General features: G+C 40.2%; 6 protein-coding genes and 1 long non-coding RNA gene across 9 annotated transcripts; 2 read left to right on the forward strand and 5 right to left on the reverse strand.

Annotated features, from left to right (window-relative positions):
- Positions 1–20: 20 nt before the first annotated feature.
- On the reverse strand, positions 21–3,113 carry LOC132794342 (eukaryotic translation initiation factor 4 gamma 2). The gene is made up of 3 exons (XM_060804732.1): positions 2,356–3,113; positions 443–2,271; positions 21–379 (listed from the first exon to the last, which is right to left on the reverse strand). The coding sequence occupies exons 1-3, from the start codon at positions 3,111–3,113 to the stop codon at positions 201–203; spliced, it is 2,766 nt and encodes a 921-aa protein (XP_060660715.1). The 3' UTR covers positions 21–200.
- A 5,850-nt stretch (positions 3,114–8,963) lies between these two features.
- On the forward strand, positions 8,964–13,629 carry LOC132790642 (ubiquitin-like modifier-activating enzyme ATG7). The gene is made up of 10 exons (XM_060799256.1): positions 8,964–9,322; positions 9,385–9,918; positions 9,978–10,181; positions 10,237–10,381; positions 10,445–10,792; positions 10,853–11,020; positions 12,743–13,021; positions 13,191–13,307; positions 13,375–13,434; positions 13,508–13,629. The coding sequence occupies exons 1-9, from the start codon at positions 9,126–9,128 to the stop codon at positions 13,426–13,428; spliced, it is 2,046 nt and encodes a 681-aa protein (XP_060655239.1). The 5' UTR covers positions 8,964–9,125; the 3' UTR covers positions 13,429–13,434; positions 13,508–13,629.
- On the reverse strand, positions 11,042–12,676 carry LOC132790643 (32 kDa beta-galactoside-binding lectin). 2 transcript variants are annotated; one of them, XM_060799257.1, is made up of 4 exons: positions 12,584–12,676; positions 12,146–12,227; positions 11,431–12,018; positions 11,042–11,369 (listed from the first exon to the last, which is right to left on the reverse strand). In XM_060799257.1, the coding sequence occupies exons 1-4, from the start codon at positions 12,603–12,605 to the stop codon at positions 11,084–11,086; spliced, it is 978 nt and encodes a 325-aa protein (XP_060655240.1). In that variant the 5' UTR covers positions 12,606–12,676; the 3' UTR covers positions 11,042–11,083. The 2 variants fall into 2 exon arrangements, with proteins under 2 accessions (XP_060655240.1, XP_060655242.1); XM_060799259.1 differs by lacking the exon at positions 12,584–12,676 and having other exon boundaries at positions 12,146–12,493.
- A 108-nt stretch (positions 13,630–13,737) lies between the features above and the next one.
- Positions 13,738–14,316, reverse strand: LOC132790644 (uncharacterized). The gene is made up of 3 exons (XR_009632817.1): positions 14,127–14,316; positions 13,897–14,073; positions 13,738–13,828 (listed from the first exon to the last, which is right to left on the reverse strand). It is a non-coding gene; the product is annotated as an uncharacterized LOC132790644 (long non-coding RNA).
- A 343-nt stretch (positions 14,317–14,659) lies between these two features.
- Positions 14,660–15,598, reverse strand: LOC132793283 (uncharacterized). Its single transcript, XM_060803051.1, has 4 exons — positions 15,536–15,598; positions 15,338–15,478; positions 15,108–15,284; positions 14,660–14,979 (listed from the first exon to the last, which is right to left on the reverse strand). The coding sequence occupies exons 1-4, from the start codon at positions 15,596–15,598 to the stop codon at positions 14,824–14,826; spliced, it is 537 nt and encodes a 178-aa protein (XP_060659034.1). The 3' UTR covers positions 14,660–14,823.
- A 1,427-nt stretch (positions 15,599–17,025) lies between these two features.
- LOC132792548 (cysteine dioxygenase type 1) lies at positions 17,026–19,678 on the forward strand. 2 transcript variants are annotated; one of them, XM_060801967.1, is made up of 3 exons: positions 17,026–17,125; positions 18,681–19,251; positions 19,323–19,678. In XM_060801967.1, exons 1-3 carry the CDS (start codon positions 17,123–17,125, stop codon positions 19,499–19,501), a joined length of 753 nt encoding a protein of 250 aa, XP_060657950.1. In that variant the 5' UTR covers positions 17,026–17,122; the 3' UTR covers positions 19,502–19,678. The 2 variants fall into 2 exon arrangements, with proteins under 2 accessions (XP_060657950.1, XP_060657951.1); XM_060801968.1 differs by lacking the exon at positions 17,026–17,125 and adding an exon at positions 18,394–18,549.
- Positions 19,658–20,579, reverse strand: LOC132792549 (protein FAM136A). Its single transcript, XM_060801969.1, has 3 exons — positions 20,393–20,579; positions 20,159–20,323; positions 19,658–20,103 (listed from the first exon to the last, which is right to left on the reverse strand). Exons 1-3 carry the CDS (start codon positions 20,477–20,479, stop codon positions 19,891–19,893), a joined length of 465 nt encoding a protein of 154 aa, XP_060657952.1. The 5' UTR covers positions 20,480–20,579; the 3' UTR covers positions 19,658–19,890.
- Positions 20,580–22,556: the final 1,977 nt, after the last annotated feature.

Consider the following 22,556-nt stretch of genomic DNA (forward strand, 5'->3'; position numbering starts at 1 on the left):
CTAACATTTTGCAACCGCGATTTCAACTTTCATCTGTTGTAATGTAGTAATGTGTTGTTTTTTTTGTTCTTTTATAAGCTTATTTTTGTTTTGAATTTTTTTTTTTTTTTTAGTATTTTTTATGTTTTTTACTTTTTTTGCTGGTTTGCGAATAAATATAGAAGTGATATACATATATAGTGGTTATGCATTTGGGGTATTTAATCCTCGTCGTCTTCAGATTCGGCTTCCTGTAGCCAAGTCAACCAGGCATTCACTTGGAATAATGCTGACCCTTTGCCTGGATATTTGTCAGAAATCTCCTCCTTCCATAAAACGAATGCCTCCTCCTCGATAATTTCGGAATCGTACAAATATTTAAACCAACGGCAGAGCATGCCTATAAAAAAAATTAAGATTATTAGAACACATTTGTTGAACCTCAATCTTAGGTTGTACTTACCTTTGGGGAAACTTTCATTATAGCAGAAGAGTTGCAGGGCATAAAGTGCCATCAATTGCAATTCGTTTTGACTGAGGAAAGTCTGCAGCATTTGGCTGTAGGTTTCGAGCATGGCCTGTTCCTTTTGTGTGATCGACTTTTCGGGGTGTTCCTTTGGATCCAAGTTGCTGGCCAGAGTCGTCTCCTTGGTGATGTACTTGACCACAACGGTCATTAGGGCTTGTATGAAACCCGGGTCCTTGTAGTATTTGTTGTCGACATTAGCCTTTATCCATTTGTAGAAATTTGTTGGATTGGGATCGCTTTGCAGCTGCTTCAACATCTCGGCCTGTACTTTGAGCAATGGATAAAGGAACGAAAGCTGTCGATCCTCAAGTATTTCAGCCAACCGCTCCTTGTTGCGGTCCACCTCCTGCAAGCTGTTCATCAAATCAATTTTGCTAGCACGGAACTTCTCTTCCAATGCATCCTTGCCAATTGTTTTGTGGAGCTGCTGAAGCACCAAAAGGAACAATGGATAATGTTGTCCATTGTCGGTATAATTGGAAATGTCACTTAGCTTGATCAGTGCCGGCTCACAAACTGTTTTCGCCAACACAGACGCCACTAGGGCTGTGATACGTGGATTGAGCGCCTCTCGTTCATTCATTTTGTTCACCAGCTGCTTGAAGATCTCAACAATGACATTAGGCTTGATATTGGACTGTTTGCGCAATGTCTGCAGGAAACGCACGATGCGCTCCAAGTAAACATCGTTCACACGGTCCAGCACATCCATCAACAAATTGAGGCACACATCCTTTAACGATTTCTCTGGCAACTTCAATTCGAGGAAGCCATCAACCAATTGTGTAAACTGATCTGCAGCCTCGCCGTCAATTGGTTCGGTTGTCTCGCCTTCAACGGGCAACACTTCTTCGGTTTGTTCATCATAGTAGAATTTCTCCTTAAAATAGACTGTAGCTTTCTTGGTCAACTCTTCCTTGCTGGGTCCCTTGTCCTTCTTTTGCTGCTTGCTTGAGCCAGTACCTGTGGTAGTCAGTGCTCCAGAGCTTGATGGTGTTGAGGGTCTCTCGACGGAGCCATTCTTAGAGCTACCCTGCTGCTCCTTGGTCTCAACAACTGCCGCCTTCTTTTCCACATTGTTTTCTACGGCCGTTTGTCCGGTTGCACCAATGTTGGGCGACGACGATGTCGCCTTGAGGCTCTTCTCTGACTGCTGTTGAGCGTTCTGCAAAGCACGATTCTCCACGCCATACTCGGCCGATGGAGTGGACGATGGGCGTGCTGGATTGGTCATCAGATGTGATGTGGGTGTGCCCAATAGCGGATAATGCGAATTGGATAGCTGCGACGCCTGCTGCTGCGATGACGATGATGAATTGCCGCTGGGCGGTGTCGAAATGGGCAGTGTGGCTGGGAATTTCTGATTTTGTGAGGCTGCTCGGAATAGTAATGAGTTGGCTGCCGGACGCATTTGCAAATTCTCGACCGAATCTTGATTGGTGGTTATCAAATTGCGCTTGAAACGCGGTGCCAGCTCCTTGCTGCCCAACAACAACTGATTGCCACCATACTGTCCATCGTTGTTGCGATCGTTGTTCCTATGAGAACCGCCGCTACCACCGCGAGATTCATCACGATTGCCGCCACCATTGCCGTTGCCTCCATTCTGATTGTTGTGCTTGTTATAGCGATTGTTATAGTTGCCACCGCCGCCGCCGCCGTTGCCACCGCTGTTGCCGCCCTGGTCACGATTACGATCGCGATTGTTGTACTGGCGATTGTCGCGATCACGATCCCGGTCCCGGTTGCTGCTCGTGGCAAATCTACAAAAACGAAATTAATGGGATAAACAACATTGAAATCTAGTTATAGAAATAGTGTGAGAATAAAGAACAGTGTACACATACGGTGAGACAATTGGTGATGAGCCAGTGACACTGAGGCCACTGAACATGTCATTGTAGCCGCCGGTCTGTAGATTGAGATGGAATCGATTCATCCAGCTATCGCCGTCGCGATCATTGTTGCGCATATCGCGATTGCGATTGGCAAATGGGGTGCGTATGATTGAGTCATCGTCCGAGCGTATTTGCTTTATGGGGACGGGTCCTTCGGCGCTGCCGCCCACTTTGCGGGGTATCCAGTGATTCTGTCGGAGCTCGATAACATCCTTTAGCATAAAGCGTATCCTTGGTGGATATTCAGTAGACTTTGAACGACGTTCCAACGTCTCAAAGTACTGGTTCATCAGCTCTTTGCCCTGTTCTGAATCCAAATTCTTGCCGCAAGTCTTGAGCAATTGAGCCAGGCATTCCATGTCCTCGCACATTTCCTGCGCACTGGCCGTACGTTTCTTTTTCTTATCCAATAGCTCCATAATGCAGGCATGCAACACATTCTTCGATAGCATATCCAATTTATTGAGCTCACCGATAAACTTGACATTGCCCAGCATTCGCTGTTTCGCCAAATGGCGACGCTCCTCCTCGTCGGCTTCATTCTCGGGTGGCGGACGATTATCGTTGGTCTCGTCACGCTTCAAACGATTGTTGAACTTGTCGCGACAGACGGCGATCAGAAGACGTAGAAATGTGCACGAATTGTTTGGTTCCTTTTCAAATGATGGCGCTTCCTCGGAGAGACGCTTGCACAGCTGTGCATACATAGACGAGTACTTTGGCTCGTCCAAGGCTTTATCGAATATTAAAAGAATGACCCCATTCAAAATGACAATAGAGTTTAGATCAAGTTTCAGCAGCTCATCGCTTAGCTCTTGGAATTTCTCCGGTGTCAATTTGTTCAGTATGCCACGGACACGTCGAAACACTGCATCATTCTTCTCGCTTTGCGTGAGTCCATGCTGTGGACGCAACGATGGCGGTATCCAGCGTCCAGTTATCGGTTGCTGTGCCGCTGCTGCTGCTGTTGCCACTGGTGGTGGCGTTACCGATTTAACCGGAACTTGTTGTTCCTGTCGCTGCTGATGCTGCTGCTGCTGGTATTGATTCTGCTGACCTCCTCCTGCTGATGCTGACGAGTGATTCAAAGATGCCGACTGGCTGTTGTTGATACCACTATTATTATTATGCCTCAGGCTTTGGCCACGCTCGTAACGCTCATCAGAGTTTCGGCTACCAGACGATGACAGCGAATCGTTGTTGCTGCGATTATTATTATATCGATTGCTGCCAATTCCCGAATGCCCGCCGATGCGTTCTAGACTGCCGCCTCCAATGCCACCGCCGCTGCCGCCACTGTTATTGTTGTATCGCTGATGAGCGGGCGATTCGTCGGCGTAGCTATCCCTGCTATCCCGATAGTTGTCTCTGCTGTCCCTGCTGCTGGTATAATCGTCGCGATAGCGACCACTCAAGCTATGACCATCATTATTTCCGGTGCGTTGAGATGCGTAACTTGATTTGTTTGGATTGCCGTTGCCGTTGATGTTGCTGCTGTTATTGAGGCTCCCTCCAGACGTCGATGAGTTGTTGGTGCCGTAGTGACGTTGCTGCTGTCCGCTACTGTTGCCATTGCCATTGACCGTCTCGTAGCGTGAGCTGCCGTTGTTGTTGTGATGGGAGCGATAGTTGCTGCCGCTCGAATTTGAGCTTATATTGCGATTATTATAGCTGCTGCCGCCATCGGAGTTGTTGTGATAGCTATTCCGACTACCACGATGGACTCCACCGCCGTTATAAGAGTTGCTATCAGCGTTGCCGTTGCCAAGCGTCGACTGACCACCGTTCAAGCCGTTGTTGTTACCGTTTGCACCACCCAAAATGTCACTATTTTTGTTATAGTAACGTGACGACGACGAATCGTTTTGGTATGATCGTCGAGGCCTTGGGCTTAGCTCAGAATCGTGTTGACGAATTTTGACGGAATTTTTATTATAGCCACTGGAATAGTGTCCGCTTGGGCCACCAACTGAACCAACTGCACCAACTCCTGATGATGCGCCACTTCCGACAGATCCTACGGATCGATTACCGCTGTTGCCAACAGATTTATTAGCACGATAATTTCCGCCGCCGCTGTGATTCGATGCAGGCGATGAACCCTTATCGATCTTCACCAAATTCTTTAGGTTGTTGAAAGTATCGGTTGCGGTGGTGATCGGCAATAGATTGGGACTGGTGTTCAGCAGGGTTTTTTGTCCTCCAAGCGTAGTTGGCGTCGCCGTTGTCGATGATGTTGTCGATTGTGGTGTCGGTGGTGTTTGGCCTCCGGTGCCGGTGCCGATGCCGCTACTGCTGGTGACGCCTAAAACGGCGCCGCCGCCTCCGCCTCCACCGCCTCGATTGGTCAATTGATCGTAATTGCGCTCGATGATATCGTTTTGTTGGGCCGTTATTACCAGTCGCAAATCGTTGACGCCGCCGCCGATGCTCGTCGTGTCACCGGTACTGGTGCCTCCCTCAATGGTGATCGCTTTGGCGCCCCGAAACTGATCTATGATGACGCCTGCCTGATGCCCGTTGCTTGTACCGTTAGCCCAACGATGCGGACTATCGTCGTAAGTGTGCAAAAGGGGAGCGGCGTCGTACGTTGATAGTGGAATGGTGATAATTTTCTTTTATCGACTTGGGGGCGAAATAAACGTTGCCTTCTTCTTCGTCTTTGTGACAAGCTTCACACACAAGATTGCTTGTTGCTCGTGATGCTTTCGCTTTCTTCGATCTTTGATCTGTTGCTCTCGTTTGCGGTGTTGTGATCGTCGACAACTGTTGGCGTTTCTCAACACTACAAAACAGATTTTTGTTCGTACACACTGACAGAGAGCGAGACACACGCACACAGAGGACGCACAACAAACACACACACAATATATATAAGAAGATATATATGAATGTATATATAGCAGACACTGCTAGTTAACGATGATTGGGGCTTCCTTGCGGTTGCTTTGTCCAAAAAATGGTCTCTTCTGCGGCGGCTGCGCGCTTCTTATTCGTCTTCCTTGTCCTGTGTGGGCTGCGCGTGCGCTTTACCGAGAGAGTTATGTAATTTGTAGTTCTATATAGATTCCTGTCCTAATCGGATATTGCCGTTCTCCGTTCTGCTTGCAGTACTCCTATAGGAATCCTTTTAAATGAAACAAAGAGAGGACACCGGGGAAAGAAAAACAAATTAAAAATGAGTTTAAAAAACGGGAAAAGTTTCCAATACTATATAGACAAAAATCGAAACGAGACAAAGTATTTTTGTACTTTTTTTAATATCTATTATTTAGTGTTAATAAATACGTACGAGGGCTACTGACAAATATGCAAATGAAAACTGTGACAACAACAATTACATACATATGTACATATACATGTATATATAACTTGCTTCAGTTTTAAACATTATAATTAACAAGTTATTTATTGTCAAACTTAAAACTATAATTTTCAATAGCGTCGTTTGTCGTAATTCTGATATCATCGATAACAACAACAAAAGTATGAGTAATCATCGAGTTCCTGAACAGCTGTTAAAATGGCAGTTGACACACTTGAAAAAAGCTCAGCTCAGCTTAAGAGCAGCTTAAACAAGTATGCAGGTACATATGTATGTATGCAAATGTGTGTGTATTCAAGTATTGTTGATCTAACGGTTTCGCTAAAGCAGTACTATTGACAATGGGGAAACCGAACAAGCAACATAAGTATAAAACTGGAATTTTAATGAAAATAACCTCGCAAAACACCTTCAAGTTTATTTCACTTTTCCCCCACACACGACGCAGCGCAATTGAGCGTCTCACACACACTACAATCACTTAAACGATTATTGCGTTCTCACTCTGCTTGGGGAAATGTGCGACTGCATGTGTGAGTGTTGTGAATTTATGTAAAGCTGCGCGCAACAGAGTTGCCCCGATGTCTTGTCTTACGGGTACAACAAGCAATTATAATGCGCATATATAAATTGCATTTATTATATGGTAAATGCAATTTACCCGAAGGTGCTCAATCAATATTAATACACTACTTTAATGCGCTCAAATTGAATTTAATATGCACAAACAAATTGAGTGGGGGCAACTCTCTCAGGTCGTTGTTCGTTTGCTTTTGTTCTTTGTTGGCCAGTTTCCTTTGTTTTGCGCGCGCTTCTCTACTCTTCTCACAATCTCTTTCTCACTCACTTCTTCACTCTTGTCTGCCAATGATTGAACTCCACTATATGCGAAATCTAAATGGGATGTGGATGCTCACGTATCTCACGCACACATGCACCACATTTGCTTGCATGTGGGCAGGCAGGCACGTACACATGCACACGAATGTATGTATTACACATACATATAAATAAATGTACTCATTTCGCTAGACGTTGCTGCTGCGCACAAGCACGCGAATTTGTCAGTGTCAGTGTCCTTTCTCTGTATGCGTATAAGTAAATGTCCGCTTGTGTATGCGTGTGTGTGTGTGTATGAAGGTTTATGGCCTCTGCTAGAGCTTTTGCTGTTGCTGCGGCTGCTGTGTGTTATTGTTGTTTGCCTGCGTTCTGCGCCATCGAATTAAAGTCTCTTGACCCCAATAAAAATGTACTAGATGGGTGCGTCGTCGTTGTTGTCGTATTGTTGATTAGCGAGCTTAGCATAAATAAAAATACTTCGCAGCAGACATGACTCACATTTACTTGCTAAAAATTTCACTGTTCGCTAAAAACTTTAACTTATAAAAAGCTTTATCACACTCACACACAGTAACTTTCATGACAGCTACGAAAAGTGCACATCGAAGAAGAATGAAGCAACCCTGAGATTTTAGACTGGTTTGCATGTAATTAGTATGTATTGTATATACACTCATACATACATAAGCATGCAGCTTAATGTCTTCTAAGCACCCCCAAAGTGTCCAAATGTAAAACCACCCCAAAAGAGTGCGCATATAGCCGCCTCCCCTCCGCCTCTCTCTTACTAAGCGTTCGTTGCAGCGCGAAGACATCGACAACGACATCAACGACCCCGACCCGACCCGACCGAAAACGACGCCACCACCAAGAGACCCAGTTGTGGATGATTTTGACCTCAATTCGAGTGAGTCGTGCACAAGCGCTAAGTAAACCCCATCTACACTACACTACAAACAGAAGAGAAAAAAACTTATGCCTAGTTATGAAACTATTGTTGGCTTAGTACGAATTAAATTGCTATTTAAATGGATGCATGTTGAATCCAAATTATACTGTCTCGGTTTTTTTTTGCCCCATAACCCCGGCCTTTTCTCCACCCAAATCTCGCTCTTCCGTATGCCTTGCAGTTCTCTTTTCTATACATTGCTTTCGTCATAGCATTGTACAAAGTGCATGCACATACAGCCACACATACGACACTCACACACACTCTTAGTAGTTTGGGCGCAAGTGGATGGTTATGTGTGTGTGAGAGAGTAAACGCGTGTGGCTGTTTCGAAGATAAAAGCGTGCATACGGAAAATCAAAAAGAAGCTGCATTGAAAGCGAATTGAAAAACTCAACCTCAACTGTATGTTTTCAGAAGAGCAGAGGAGAGAAGTCGAGAGACAAACGGCATGCTGTAGCAAACAGCAAAGGCAACGTCAACAGCATTGAGTTTTTCCGCTGTGTGCCGCCGCCATTTTGTTTGCTGGCACTTGACGTTGCTGCTGCTGCTGCTCTTCTCACTCTATCTCTATGTACTGTACTGTATATACACATACACACATGTATACAGATTTCTTTGTATTTCGAGTGAATCATTTTTGGATGTCTTTGTTAATTTTATGCAGCGCATTTTCAATTTTCTTTCACTTTTAGTTACTCAAATACACACGGAAATGGCAACACCACTTTTTCATATTTTTCACTTTTATTGATTTCAACTTGGATTTGCTAATAGCGAAAAAGAAACGAGGACGTTCAAATGTATGTCTGTGTATGTGCACACACACACAATTGCACCTTTTCTTTTAGGAATGGAATAAATTTGGAAGCTATGAATTTTTAAATTTTACGACTTGAACGTTACTTAAACCACTACTATTAACTTAGATATTACACATTTTAAAATTTAAAATATATAAAACACTCGGAGCCTACTTTCTCTATTGTTGTACGTACTAACCTCTAAAAATTACTAAATTTCTAAATGGCAAAACTTTTTTGTCGATGGACAATGAAGTGTGGCCGTAACTTTTATATCTAAATGTACTATTTTTCGCTAAAATATATATCAAATGCGGAAACGCCGATATTCTTTTAAATAATTTATTAATATATTTCCATCTGATAAATAGTGGTTTAAAAAAAGCGCAAACGAAAAACGAATACGATATTGGAAAATTTTTGAAATGAACACCTTTCAGTATTTTTATATGAAAGTTTCAATGTTCGATATTATTTGAGTTAAATTTTTAAATTCTAAAGCCTTTTTTACTTGAGTTCTATGGATCCAGTGCCGGAAACTGGATTAAGATTAATTTAGCGTGACATATGAATTTTAGGTTCTCCAACATCTGTTTGTTAACTACCCATAGATTTGTATTCAACAGCTGTTAACAAGTGAATGATACATCTATCGATAAGTCTGTGATTGGCAGCACTGCGATTGCCTATTATCGGTCAGCTGTTTGTTTCATTTCCATGCAATTCCATCAATTGTCTTCATTGTTTGTTTACTTGTGCATTTGTGACGTTGCTTGGAATACAAAAACATTATTTTTGCGAAATGAGCGAAGGCAATGCAAAGATTTTGCAATTTGCACCATTTGAATCTTTTGTGTCACCCACATTCTGGCACAAATTAGCCGAGCTAAAACTCGACCACGATCGCCTATCGGATGCAAAACGTTCTATTTTCGGCCATTATACAAATCGCAAGGCGTCACGATGTCTGCTCGAAGTTGACTACAGTGCATACAATAGGTGAGTGGCATTTTGCTGATAATCGAATATAGTAAATATATATCTCTCTACGCACAACACAGTTCAGCGCAGCCACCGAAATTCAGCCATGGAGCTGTCGGCACCATATACAACAAGAACACCATTGAAGAGTTCAAAGCTCTGGACAAAACAGCTTTGCTGGCGGAGGAGGGGAAGTGTCTCCTAGATGACATGAACAACGGACGTGTGCTGAATGATGCCAGTCTGCTGGCGCGTTTTTTTGTGCTCTCATTTGCCGATCTCAAGAGCCACAGTTATTATTATTGGTTTGCTTTTCCCTGTCCGTTGACGCCAACATTGCAACTACAGTGCGATGCACTGCGTCTTAAGGAGCTGCCCAATGCAAGGCAATATGCAGAAGCCATACGTTTGCTGCCAGCAGACCAGCAAAACTTCTTTGTACTCTATGCAAATGAGCAGGAAAATGTTTGGGAAGCACGCAGCTTGAGCGCTGTCTTAACCCAGTTTGATGAGCAGCAGTCCCAGCATTATTATTACTGTTTTGCGGATGCCAGCGAGTATGAGAATCCCTCTTGGTTGATGCGCAACTATGTGGCCATGCTGTTGCAGCAATGGTAAGATCACAACTGATTACGATTACTATTTGCTTGCTAAGATTTCTGATGGCTTTTAGCCCCTCGCTTGTTGGCCGCACTTTGAAGTTTTTGGGAGTTCGCTACGATCAGCAAATGCAGCTAGACAATAGCCTAATATGGCAAGTGGTCCAAGCTGAATCCAGCTGTAATGAGCAGCTGCAGTTTGTAGGCTGGGAAGTGAATCGCAATGGCAAAATGGGACCACGCATGGTTAGCATGCGCGACAGCATGGATCTAGCCAAGTAAGTTGGTGCAAGAGCTATCTGAGTACTTAACTCTATTGAGTAATTCCCACAGATTGGCAGAGAACTCAATCAACCTAAATCTGAAGCTGATGAAGTGGCGCCTGGTGCCTGATTTGAACTTGGACATCATGGCGCAATCCAAATGCTTGCTCTTTGGCGCTGGAACTCTTGGCTGTGCCGTGGCACGCAACTTGCTGGTGGGTTTTGACATTAAGTCAGCTCCATATATTGCTATTTTACTATAAAACTATTCTTTGTAGTCCTGGGGCTTTAAGCACATCACTTTGCTGGACAATGGCAAGGTGGGATACTCGAATCCAGTGCGTCAAAGTCTTTATACGCATGCAGATGCCGTGGCAGGAAATCGAATGAAAGCAACCACAGCAGCAACACGTTTGCTGGATATTAATCCCAGCGCTGTTTGCCAGGGACATGTACTAGAAATTCCCATGCCAGGACACACTATAGGTGAAGCATTGCGTCAGCAGACGGAGGAACATTTGCAGCTGATTGAGCAGCAAGTGCAGCAGCATGATGTGATCTTCTTGCTCACGGATTCGCGTGAAAGTCGTTGGTTGCCCACTCTGCTGGGAGCTGCACAACAAAAGGTGACAAAGTGGTTTACTGCCTTGGCAAGCTATCGTAATCTATGCGAAAACTATTTTCAGATTGTTATCAACGCGGCGCTAGGCTTCGACAGCTACTTGGTAATGCGTCATGGCAGCACGAGGCAAGAAGTGGGCGATGTTGGCAACAAGAAAATCGCTGGACTCAAGTGCATTGGTGGCGAGCAGCTCGGTTGTTACTTCTGCAATGATGTGACAGCTCCAGGAAATGTGAGTTATACACCACAGGGATTCAGACTTCATTCTTTATGCACAACCTTAACATAACTTAAGCTAGGCACATTCGTAGTCGTGTCGCGAATACTTTTCGAATCCAGCGCAGCTTGGATCGCCAGTCTGCAAATGATCGACGCCAGTGATCTGCACAACGAGACCACTGATCGCGGTTACCTTAAAGCCCACCAGATTCATCATGGCATTGGGAGTCCGCCAGACGTAGCTAAAGAAGTTGTATCCATCCACAGCGGTCAAGACTTCGCGTTCCGTAAAAGCCAAGGCCAATTTGAATTGCTGATTGAAGACAAAGGGGAAACCCCCATGACGCTCCTCCTGACCGAAGCTTTAAAGTGGAAAATGAGGCCATTGATAAGGTGTGATTGAACGTATTTGGAGCCACTTACTCAAAGTTCTTGTTCATGCTGTTGCGCACCACGCATTTCTCGTCGAAACGCACGCTGAAATGGAGCTCCTCGCGCTTCGTGTCCGAGTCCATGAACTTGATAATGAACTGGCCGCGCTTATTCTCAAAACAACGCGCTGTGATCACAATCACATGCCCAGGACTGAAGAGTATTGGCTGATCGTTACTAAATGATTTGAAGTAGTCGGAGGCTTGGATTGCTGGCCAGGGATTTGGGAATATGGTGCGATGATCGACCTGTTTGATCACCTGTACTTGATCGTATATTTCTAAGGCGCGTATGGCGCCCAAGGGCAAACGATAGCGGAATGTGCAAAATGTGCGACTGTTGATCGAGATGTGGAAGCAATCCTCGCAAGCCAAGAAGTAGATCATAAAGAACTCGCCACTGACAATGGGATTGGGCAAACTAATAGGATCCATCACCTGGGATTCCTCCTCGCCCCAAACGCCATTAATGCGCGCGTTGCGCACAATCAGATCGTTGCGAAAGTAGCATGAGAAGCGCAGTCCAATATCCGCATCGGGATTCAGCGATGTCTTCGCCGTACACAGATTGATGTGGAATCTAGTTGTAGAATTACACAATGAACATATAGGGGGAGGTTTGTTAGTCACTTTGCTGATAAGAAGAGGTGTACTTAACATTTCTTAGTCATGTTGTTGGTACTTTTTTGGATTTTTGATTTTCTTACCTGGCAGCTCCATCGATTGTCTTGGCCACGATCTCCACCACATGGCCGAATTCCAAAGGATGCGACAGATTTCCAGCGTATTCTGTTAACATATTTAAGCAAATTTTAAATTTTGTTTTTGGAAATTTTCTGCTACGCGCTGCCAAAGCAATTCGACATTATCGCGTCTCTACGTTCAATGAAAATAATATTTTATTTCGATTTCTTGCCGTGCAAGCACACACACACGCGCGTCTATAGATATAGGTTTGTGCTTGTGTGCGTGTGGAGTTTACGCTCATTAGAATTTTATCTAATCAGCAGCGACGCGAACTCAACTGAGTCGCACTCCCACAACGCCCATTTTCACTCTGCCACCTGCTCCCAACTGCCATTTACTTCTCAACTTATTGTTTTTCGGAAATTCTAAAAATGTTTAATTGTTTACTTTACGCTCACCAATCGTTGCAGGCTGCGCCATACTTTTTTTCTTTATTTTGTAAACAGCAAAAGCTCGCCTGCAACGTTTGTTGACATTTCTCAAGCGGTGAACGAAAAGCTTTCGCAACTGTGAAATAGCAACAGCGCACTAAAGCTTTTTCTGTTATCTCTTTACAGTCGCTCAAAGATCGCACACTGGATCAACAGTGCACTGTTACGCGACCCGGCGTCTCCAACATTGCAGCCAGCTATGCCGTCGAGCTTTTGGTTGCCCTGTTGCAGCATCCTCAACGCGATTTGGCACCTGCTTATTATGCGAACAGCAGGAATCAGCAGCCGCAGTTGCCGGAAGGCTTGCTAGGCATCTTGCCACACAGCATACGCGGCATGCTGTGCAACTATGAGAATATCTTGCCTGCCACACAAAAGTTTGCGCAGTGTATTGCCTGCTCTCAGGTATGTAACATACTAAAAAGTGGTAAATAATAGCATTTTATAAATGTACATCTCAAAATACAGTTTCTTCGGCTAAACATCTCTTAACTTAAATTTAGTGCCATTAACTGAATTTTTCGGAATATTATATTCAAATTTGACCCTCACTTTGAAATGATTTTTGTTCTAGCGTGTTTTGGATGCCTATCGTGAAGAAGGCCATGCATTTTTATTCAAGACATTCGAGACAGCTAAATACCTGGAGGATTTAACTGGAATTTCCGAATTTAAAAGGCTTAATAGTGAGGTAAATTTCAACTAAATCATGGCAAAACACGCTTCCTAATTAAATATATTGAATTCTTTTTATTTAGATCATAGACTTTGATGATGATAAATTTGATTTTTCCGAAGACGATGAAGACTAAAGAAAAGTAAAATCAATTATTATATTATAAAAATTGAAAAAATTTCGATGTTTTAATTAATTGTATTATATTTTTTTAGATTATCAACTTTACCGCATTTTGGATAATGTACAATATATATTATTAATATTTTGCTTAAGCTTAAAGATTCCAATGTCATGAACCAAAAATATTAATTTTGTCAGTAATCTATATTTTTAATGTGTATAATAAAATATATATGTGCACTTTGTATACATGAGTCCTATTCGTAAACAATTGTTGCATTAATTTGCAAAAATGATTTCTTATTCGTATACCAAGTTGTGTGTATAGCATATACTCCGATTTCAACTGGAAATTTCTGTAAAATTTCTTTCTCATTAATTCCCCAATCTAATAACGCAATTTCCACATTTGGCTGTGTAAGAAAAATTTGATTAAGTTTGTTTGGAGAATATTAGAGGTACATGCAAATGTAATAATTACCAAATAGGGGCAGGTGTGGTTCATACTGGTGTAATCTTTAGCATATTTATAAAAAAAGGTAAACACCATGAATTTGTAGGGGTGTTTGAAGAAATCGCACATGTCCACATTGATATCATACAAAAACGGATGCCAGCCTCCACGTTCCCGCTTCAATAATTTGAAGTTTATCTGAAACTTTGGATAAATATTAATATTGTGAATTTTTGGAATTATTAAACAGCGTGTACTTCTGATATTTTCTTGTTCACAGTGCATTTCAAATTAACGATGTTAAAACTACGGTTAACTGCCTTTATCCGACATTCCGTTAAACTTATTAAATCAGTGTAAAGTGAGTCACATTTTAGATCGCCAAACTTAACCGTCCCCTAAAACAAAATTCGGGTAATTTTAATAATCGTGTGTTCTTATCCAATCATCTATACTATAAATTTGACAATATACACCTGAGATAAATAAATCCAGAGTGAGACTAAAATAATGAAACTGACTATTTTCATACTGTCTATATATAACAACTGGGCTCGAGAGTTGGCATCGTGATGCTTAAATTCAATTTTATCTAATCCCATTTTAGCATTTAAAAAGCGATCAAGTTATACAAACATACACATTTATATAGTATTGAAATATAGATTAACCGTTCGGATATCCAATCACGCACATTGTCTTTTATAAAAATATTAGTAATCTATTGTACAAACTTTGGAATGATGCACTCATTTTAAAGGTTTTTATTTATTTTTTTTCGTTTGTCTATCATAAAGAGGGAAATGCAATATTTAAGATAGAAACCTTTGTTGACAAAAAGTACTAATTCAAAAAATTAAATTTTTTTTTTTAATCATACTGAAGTATTAATTTTGTGAGTAATGTATATATTCCAGTGTGATCATAGATTCCAGTGTGAAGTATACGTTAGTCCTATTCAAGTATAACAGTTCCATTCATTTGTAAAAATTTCTTCTTATTCGTGTACCAAGTAGTGTGTGCAGCATACACTCCGAGTTCGAGTGGAAATTTTTGAAATACTTCATTTTCAATAAGTGACCAATTGATTAACGCAACTTCCATATTCGGCTATTTATGAAAAATTATAAAAATAATTGTTAGGATATGGTGTCGCTATCGTAATGATGCAAATATTATTATTACGTAAGCAAATAAAGAAATAAAATAAAATTAAACATGTGTACCATAATAATTACCATATAGGGACAGCTGTGGTTTAGGCTTGTGAACTTTTGGCCATATTGATAAATTGCATTGAAAACCACAAATTTGTAGGGGCGTTTAAAGAATTCGCACATGTTCACATTGATATCGTATAGAAAAGGATGCCAGCCTCCACGTTCCCTTTTTAAAAATTTGAAGTTTAGCTGAAACTATAGATTAATATAAATATTGTGATATTTTTAAATTTAAAATCAGCTCATACTTCAAGTACTTTCTTTTTTAAAATATATTTTACATTAACGACATTGTAACTACGGTTAATTGCTTTAATGCGACATTCCTCCAAACTGATTAAATCAGTTTGTAGTACGTCACATTTTAAATTCCCAAATTTTGCCGTCCCCTAAAATGGGGAGATTATCTTTAGTGTTCCCTCGTTAATATATTATATAGATAGTACCTGAGACAAATAAATCCAGAGATGCACTGAAATAACAAAGATGAGTACGTTTATGCTGACCATTACTACTGAACTGAAGACTCAACTCTATAAAGGTGTAGTTGTAAATTGATCAAACCGAATTCGCAATTAAAATGCGATTAATCCATAATTACATATTTTCATATAAATGGGAAAATTACATATTTTAATGTATAAATAGATTGTGCAAAATAAATAATATTATTGTACAAAATTACAGAATGAGATAAGAACTTTTTGTGTTCGGATCGTAGACCTAGAACGAACAATTTTGTTGAATAGGTGACAATTTGAGATTTGTTTTTTGTTATTTTTTAGATTCGCCTATTGACGACAATCGTTACGCACGGTGGTATTATTTATTTATAGAGAGAGAGAGAGTTACATGAACGCTATCATTAGGAACAACGCTGGAAGTACTTTAAATAAATAACAATTTGTCAGCTATAGATTGCTTTTATTTATTATAATATATAATATTGATATTGAAAGCGTGTAATCAAAAATAGGCACACGAAAGAATAACAGCTTCGAAAACAAGATTAATTTCCATATTTTAAAGCCTAGGTTCAATAAACCGAAGATTGGAATGTCAAAAAACAAAGTCGAATAGTTTATGATAATAAGAATTTCGCTTGAGTCAAAGTTGGTAGGTCAAAGAAGAAGAGAGAAATGGAAGAAAATGGTAGATTCTTCACGTACGATTTCCTTGACTAAACTGTGAAATACAAATAGTATATGATATGTGTGGCATGTTTTTTTATGGTCCCATTTATCGCTGGTAAACAAACAGAGGGAGAGAAACAAAAACAACAATATAACACTTGACACAGATATTACAACAATCCAATCACATTTAGCATTTGACCCCAGGGCGAAATCAAGAATCAAAAACAACTGCGCTGAAGTTCGACTCGGTTTCCCACTCATACAAACATATTGTGATATCTGCTTTCTTCTGCAAATATCGATGAATGACAACAACACTAACGGCGATGACGACGAAGAAGAAGAAGTGGGAGAAGCGGAAAAAGTAAGCCGTCTTCATAATTAACAGTCGATGGGACTCAAAAGGCAGCTTCGTGGACCGAAGACAACAACATAAATTTTCAATGGCCCGAAGACAACACAAACAACATTCAAAGCCGACGCAAACGACTCAGCAGCGTGACAAAAAAAAAAACAGACGAAGATATATGCAAACGGCAGCAACAACAATAACAACGGGAATGTCAACGGCAACGACAAAGCGACGACGCGCGTTTGCTGCCTGCGGGCGAGCAATCGGTTGCGGCTGCGTCGGCGACTGCAAAAAAGACGCTCAAAATGCCATTCGAGTCCAGTGAATGTCACTCAAATTGCGTTTTGAGTGTAAAATGACGTTTTGCATGGCCAACGGATTCCCATAAAATGGTGAAAGATACCTAAAACGGGCACACAAACCGAGTGAACGCGCATCCAATTGGTAGAGCAGGCATTACAAGTGCTACACAGTGCAGATCCTAAAACTATTTCAACATTTCAACTATTAACTATCTAATAAATTAAATTAAAGTGCAATTCAAAATGGTAAGTGAAATTTACTAAAGTCCTTAATAAATTCCTCGATAAAACTGTTCATTTGGAAAATTTGGTATTTTCTATTAAAATGTCTAAATGTATTTAGTTGCTTGCTATTTTCACTCGCCTCGAACTTGTTGCGAAAGTTGTGTGCCAACTTGGCTGTTTTGAGGCGTTGCAAAACGTTTTCAAATCGGTTTTTTCTTTGACACAACACTCTCACTTCGGGTTGAAATTCCGTTCAAAAATAACAACATCGATTGCCAAATTATTAGCCTCAAGGCGTAATTATCAACATCAAGTGGTTAACACTCCCCGCACTTCCCACATTACAATTTCCATTGCACGAATTTCGTGTTTCTCGCGGTTTTTTAAACTCATTCAAATGAGACTCACTCCAACTGTGTTTGAATCGATTGTTTTCTTTATTTTTATAGTTTTACTGACCTTCTGTAATTTGTTGACTTTTAAATACTATTATCCAATTATCAAACACGATAAAACCTAAATTTGCCGCAAAGTATGCTATATATTTGAGTAATTCACAAATACTATCTAAAATTCCGTTCAAATGATTAAATTAATCTATTGTAATAGCTTTGTTTTGTTTTTACAATTACGCATTTGGAAATGCCCAATGAAAAATAAACAGCTTGATAGAATTATTCACCTTAAAGGGGCGTGTCTTCCTCAAGAATCTCGACGAATTATTCAAAATGACGCAAAAAATAAGTTAATCTGTCGACTGCAAGGTACTTTTTATTTTATTATTGTTAATTGTCTATTTAATGGTGCCATTTATGAAAATATTTATGTTCAGCCAGGCAACGTCCCATGTGACCAATGACCATGCTCCATGCTGCATGCGTCAGCTAGCAGAGATTCAAGATTCTCAAGTCGTGAAACGACGTTATCAGCATTAGCTCAGTAATAATAGGAGAAGCATCGAATCTTATTTCGGGCGGGTCGCATCTAATCTTTTTAGCTCTGCTCGTTTTCTTTTCTAGTTCTTTTTTTTTTTTTGGGAGGCTGAGCTGGACCAGATGTTGTGTATGCTCCTGGCAACCAACACAAGCTCAGAGATCGGTCGTAAATGGGTATAGAGACAAATCTGTTATTGATAATGCCCGGGGTGAATATTTTTTGTTTTGTTGTTATTATTGCAACGCGACTTGGGCATGTACACAATCCCATATAATTATATACAAATGCGTATATATATGCTATATAGACGCATGATAGGTATTCTATATGAAATATTCAGATTATTGACTAGCCTGTAGCATTCGCAATCAGTCCGTCGAGTTTACTGGTCACGAAAGATTTTTGAGTCGGATTCCTCCCGAGAGAGAGCGCACATTTCATTATCAGCTATCAATTATTAGTCGTCTTATAGTTACATTAAAGTGTAATTCATTTAAATCAATCAAGAAGTAAGTTGCAGTGATTATGCATCTACTATATACATATAGATCAAGTAAATTTCCATCATTTCAATTAAATTGATTCCCTTTTAATTACATCGTCTAACCTCTTTTCTAACCTCTTTCTGTGTCTGCTGCAGGTCAATCAAAGCAAGTGCAAAATGGCATTGTCTAAGATCGATACGATCGATACGGAAATGGAGCAAGTGAATCAGGAGAAATACTTGCGTCAGGCGACCCAGTATTATTGTGCACTGGAGAAACCCCTAAAGTATGGACCAGTAATCGAAACGCTGCCGGACCTAATCACCGCACTGCATCGGGAATTTGAGTCGAACTACGTTAACATCGAGATGGTCAATCACATTATGTTGTCCTACAAATCGAATCCCAAGGAGTGGCGCAAGTATGCCAAATTCGATCGTTACACGTACACAAGGAATCTGGTTGATGCCGGAAATGGCAAGTTCAATCTACTGATCCTCTGCTGGGGTGAAGGTCACAGCTCGTCGGTGCACGATCATGCGGACTCGCATTGCTTCATGAAGATGCTCAAGGGAGACTTGCGGGAGAAACGTTATCGTTATCCCAACCGTCCCGGGGCCATTGAGCGAGAGCAGCCTCAGGATCATCATGCCGAGATCGATGATAATGAGCTCGTTGAGATCGGTGAAACACCCATTCCCCTCAATGACGTGGCCTACATAAATGGTGTGTAATTGCAAAACTCGCTTCGCTGGCAATCAGTATTTTATTTTCGCATTTTTCACATCTTTCTGCAGATAACTTGGGTCTGCATCGCGTGGAGAATCCTAGTCATTCAGATACTTCGGTCTCCTTGCATCTGTATTGTCCTCCTTTCGACACGTGCAGCGTGTTCCAGGATAACTGCAAGAAGACCACGGCAAAGGTGACATTCTGGAGTAAATATGGCGTGAGGACCAAGTTGGATGAACAATAAACAAATCTACAACGTACTTCAGTAATTGTTATCTAATCTTTAAGGTTCTTACTATTATTAGATGTTTAAACACTTAATAGAGGAAAGGGTTTTCCTCTATGTACATATGTATACTATAGTTAAGACTAGCTATACCAAAAAAAAAAAAAAGTAAGATTGAAATTGAATAAAGTAAAATACATAAGTTACACAATTGTATTTGAAAACCTAACAAATTTTAGACACAAAGAATTGAAAAAATGTCTTATCTGGATTGCTACCGTGACCCTACAGGTGGCAGCTTATCAGGCCAAGGGATTGAGGTTGGGCTTGGGTTTGGCATCCGGCATGGAACTGGGATTGGGGTTAACAACCAACGAAATAATTTTCCTAATTAACGAGCCAAAGTGTCAAGCATTCTCGTTGCTTTGATGGCGTAGATTGGATCGCTTGGGAACTCCCTGATCAAGTGTGCGTTTAATGGACTTCATCAGGCCTGGCAACAGATTGATATGCTTGTCCACACAATTGCCAGTGCAAACCTCGAAGAGATGTCGCGATCGTGACATTTCCTGATCACTGGGATTCATCGGCAACTTGGAACGTGCATCCGAATTGCATTCCTAGAGATTTCAGTATGTCTAAGGTTGTTTTTAAAAGTTATTTACCCAGTTTTACCTTGACACAGATTTGCAAATGATTTTGGAACTCTCCCAACTCATTCTGCAGATAATCCTGTGCATCCATCAGCGGTGTAGCGCACTTCTCAATGCAACGTTGCACGCTATCCAAAGAACCCCGCTCATCGTCACAACAGCCGGCTGCACAGCGATGCATCTTCGACTATTCCAAAAGGCGGGCATGAAAACACTGATGCCATTGTCATGGATGTTTTCCACGGTCGCAACTCACCTGCATGCGACGCAAGTGACTGCGATACATGTCCTCAATCATATCGCTGATGGCGCCCTCTAAGCGACGCTTCTGTTGTTCCACCATTGTTTGAAAAATTTAGAAAAATTGTTAAAAATAATATTTTAGATGTAGTTGTTGTATATTTGAGGCTGCTCAAACTTGAATTGCTTTCCGTCTGATACTAATAATAAAGCTAACTAGCTTTATTTCAACTTCATTTACAATACAATTTCTGTGTAGACAAAAGTAGCTAGGAAAATCAAAAATTAGCAAAGTTTTCGTACTTAGTAATTACTTATTACATAGCTTATATAGCTACACTTTATCATTAAAGTATTTATTCGTATTTTCCCAACCGGATTTGGTCAGATTGTTTAGGACAGAACCACATATTGGCAAATCTTGCGAGTCTTACTTAGCATCCGCATGTTTTTGATGATTACAAATATATAGTACATCATTTTTGGGACTTAAATGATATACTGCTGACTTTAGTGTAGTATTGTGTATAGGGATGAAAGTGTACTTTCTAATGGAAAACGAGTATGAAAGTTACAGTCGAGTGTGCTCGACTGTGAGATACCCGCTACCCATTTTGAATAAAAGCAAAGTATTGCGATATTTTTTTCATACTAAAAATATACCAAATTGTATATTTGGTATATCTACCATATTCAAAATATACCATAGACGACACAATATACCAAATTAAAAGCCAAAGCAACTAAAAGCCCTAGTAAGTAGACGTTTTGCCAATACAAAAGTATTTCTTTAATAACTTCCATAATTTTTATCTGATCGCAACTAAATCACATAAATCACAGCTAGTTGTTATTGTATATATCAAAATTCGTAGCTCTAGCTTTAAAATTACGCTTGTTATTCGATTTTTGATTTGCGGGGGCGGAAGGGGGCGTGGAAAAAATTTGAAACAAACTTGATCTGCGTGCAAATATAACAAATACTGTCGAAAAAAATTATTGCTCTATCTCTTATAGTCTCTGAGATCTAGGTGTTCATACAGACAGACGGACAGACAGACAGACACACAGACGGACAGACAGGACTTTCCTGCCGGTACAAAGTTATAATACTCTAATACCTTATGGGTACCGGGTATAAATATATAAGTTGTGAAATAATTGTTCATAATTTTCGGTATCTAAAGAAAAGCTGAGAATTATTGAATGCACAAGTATCTTATTTGATGCCAACAATTATTTTATGTTTTTCTGCACCGTGAACCCAATGCGCTCTTTACATAAAGAATAATATTTATTGTAACTAGATTTTGAGACACTATTAGCTTATTATGGATAAAGGTGAAATATAAAATAATTATAATAATTTTATATTTTCGTAGTCAGTGTTTTGAATTTGATTGATCTAGATTAAATAAGGTGGTGGAGTCTTTACTGACTTTTCCAGAAAATACCTTAACACAACACAACGACTCTACTAAACACTCATTGGAAATATAATATTTCTAGTTTTACACTTTTTACTACTTTGAGTTTATAATCATTATTCAATGGTTAGAATATTATTTGCGAAAAAATTCCAAATTTCGCTAATGTTATTACGACAAAGGAAATAATGCTAAAGAATATTTTGAATGTGGGAAAATGGTTTCTAATTTTCGTTCCTATAATTTGTATGGAAGAGATAGGATATAGTGTCTACGTGCACTGAACAATTTGACGAAATTCTTAAAAAGTGAAAAAGCAAACCAGCAATGCCAATAGAGCTATATAGCTAGACATAAAAAAATGTTTACGAAGCTACCATCAACAAGAACCTTGGTTCTGAAAAGTCTCAAATTATTTATTATTTATTTCGTATATAATATTATTTTCCTAAAAATAATTTAAGACAACAAAAAAAGGCAAAGTAGACTTCAATTTTGCTGCTTTCACGGTATATTCTTCTCTTTGAAGAATAAAGAAATATCCAGCTGGTAAAATGCATTGAAAACTTAAAATAAATTTGTTATAAAATTTAAATATTATTCATTTTTTATATGAAACGCGCAAATATCACCATTGCTATCCTCATTCTAAAAGTAATATTATTTAATATGGAAATAAAACATATTTCTACTATACAATCGGAAATACATTTCCAAACGGATGAAATCATACGAGTATTGTTAATTTCAAAT

This window comes from Drosophila nasuta, chromosome 3, assembly GCF_023558535.2.
Source record: "Drosophila nasuta strain 15112-1781.00 chromosome 3, ASM2355853v1, whole genome shotgun sequence".
In the NCBI taxonomy this organism is placed as follows: domain Eukaryota; kingdom Metazoa; phylum Arthropoda; class Insecta; order Diptera; family Drosophilidae; genus Drosophila; species Drosophila nasuta.

Bases quoted from the DNA above. Each gene is read 5' to 3' on its own strand.
- LOC132792548 (XM_060801967.1), top strand. The intron at 19,252-19,322 runs GTGTGTAATTGC...ATCTTTCTGCAG, and splicing joins TGACGTGGCCTACATAAATG to ATAACTTGGGTCTGCATCGC.
- LOC132790643 (XM_060799257.1), bottom strand. From the start codon at position 12,605: ATGGCGCAGCCTGCAACGATTG. The intron at 12,019-12,145 runs GTAAGAAAATCA...TTCTACAACTAG, and splicing joins ACAATCGATGGAGCTGCCAG to ATTCCACATCAATCTGTGTA. The intron at 11,370-11,430 runs GTAAGTGGCTCC...TCCACTTTAAAG, and splicing joins AGCATGAACAAGAACTTTGA to CTTCGGTCAGGAGGAGCGTC.
- LOC132794342 (XM_060804732.1), bottom strand. From the start codon at position 3,113: ATGTATGCACAGCTGTGCAAGCGTCTCTCCGAGGAAGCGCCATCATTT. The intron at 2,272-2,355 runs GTATGTGTACAC...TCGTTTTTGTAG, and splicing joins TCATCACCAATTGTCTCACC to ATTTGCCACGAGCAGCAACC. The intron at 380-442 runs GTAAGTACAACC...TTTTTTTTATAG, and splicing joins TAATGAAAGTTTCCCCAAAG to GCATGCTCTGCCGTTGGTTT.
- LOC132790642 (XM_060799256.1), top strand. From the start codon at position 9,126: ATGAGCGAAGGCAATGCAAAGATTTTGCAATTTGCACCATTTGAATCT. The intron at 9,919-9,977 runs GTAAGATCACAA...GATGGCTTTTAG, and splicing joins GCCATGCTGTTGCAGCAATG to CCCCTCGCTTGTTGGCCGCA. The intron at 13,022-13,190 runs GTATGTAACATA...TTTTTGTTCTAG, and splicing joins AGTGTATTGCCTGCTCTCAG to CGTGTTTTGGATGCCTATCG.
- LOC132792549 (XM_060801969.1), bottom strand. From the start codon at position 20,479: ATGGTGGAACAACAGAAGCGTCGCTTAGAGGGCGCCATCAGCGATATG. The intron at 20,324-20,392 runs GTGAGTTGCGAC...CTTTTGGAATAG, and splicing joins GTCACTTGCGTCGCATGCAG to TCGAAGATGCATCGCTGTGC. The intron at 20,104-20,158 runs GTAAAACTGGGT...TGAAATCTCTAG, and splicing joins ATTTGCAAATCTGTGTCAAG to GAATGCAATTCGGATGCACG.
- LOC132793283 (XM_060803051.1), bottom strand. From the start codon at position 15,598: ATGGTCAGCATAAACGTACTCATCTTTGTTATTTCAGTGCATCTCTGG. The intron at 15,285-15,337 runs GTATGAGCTGAT...ATTAATCTATAG, and splicing joins TAAAAAAGAAAGTACTTGAA to TTTCAGCTAAACTTCAAATT. The intron at 14,980-15,107 runs GTAATTATTATG...TTTCATAAATAG, and splicing joins ACCACAGCTGTCCCTATATG to CCGAATATGGAAGTTGCGTT.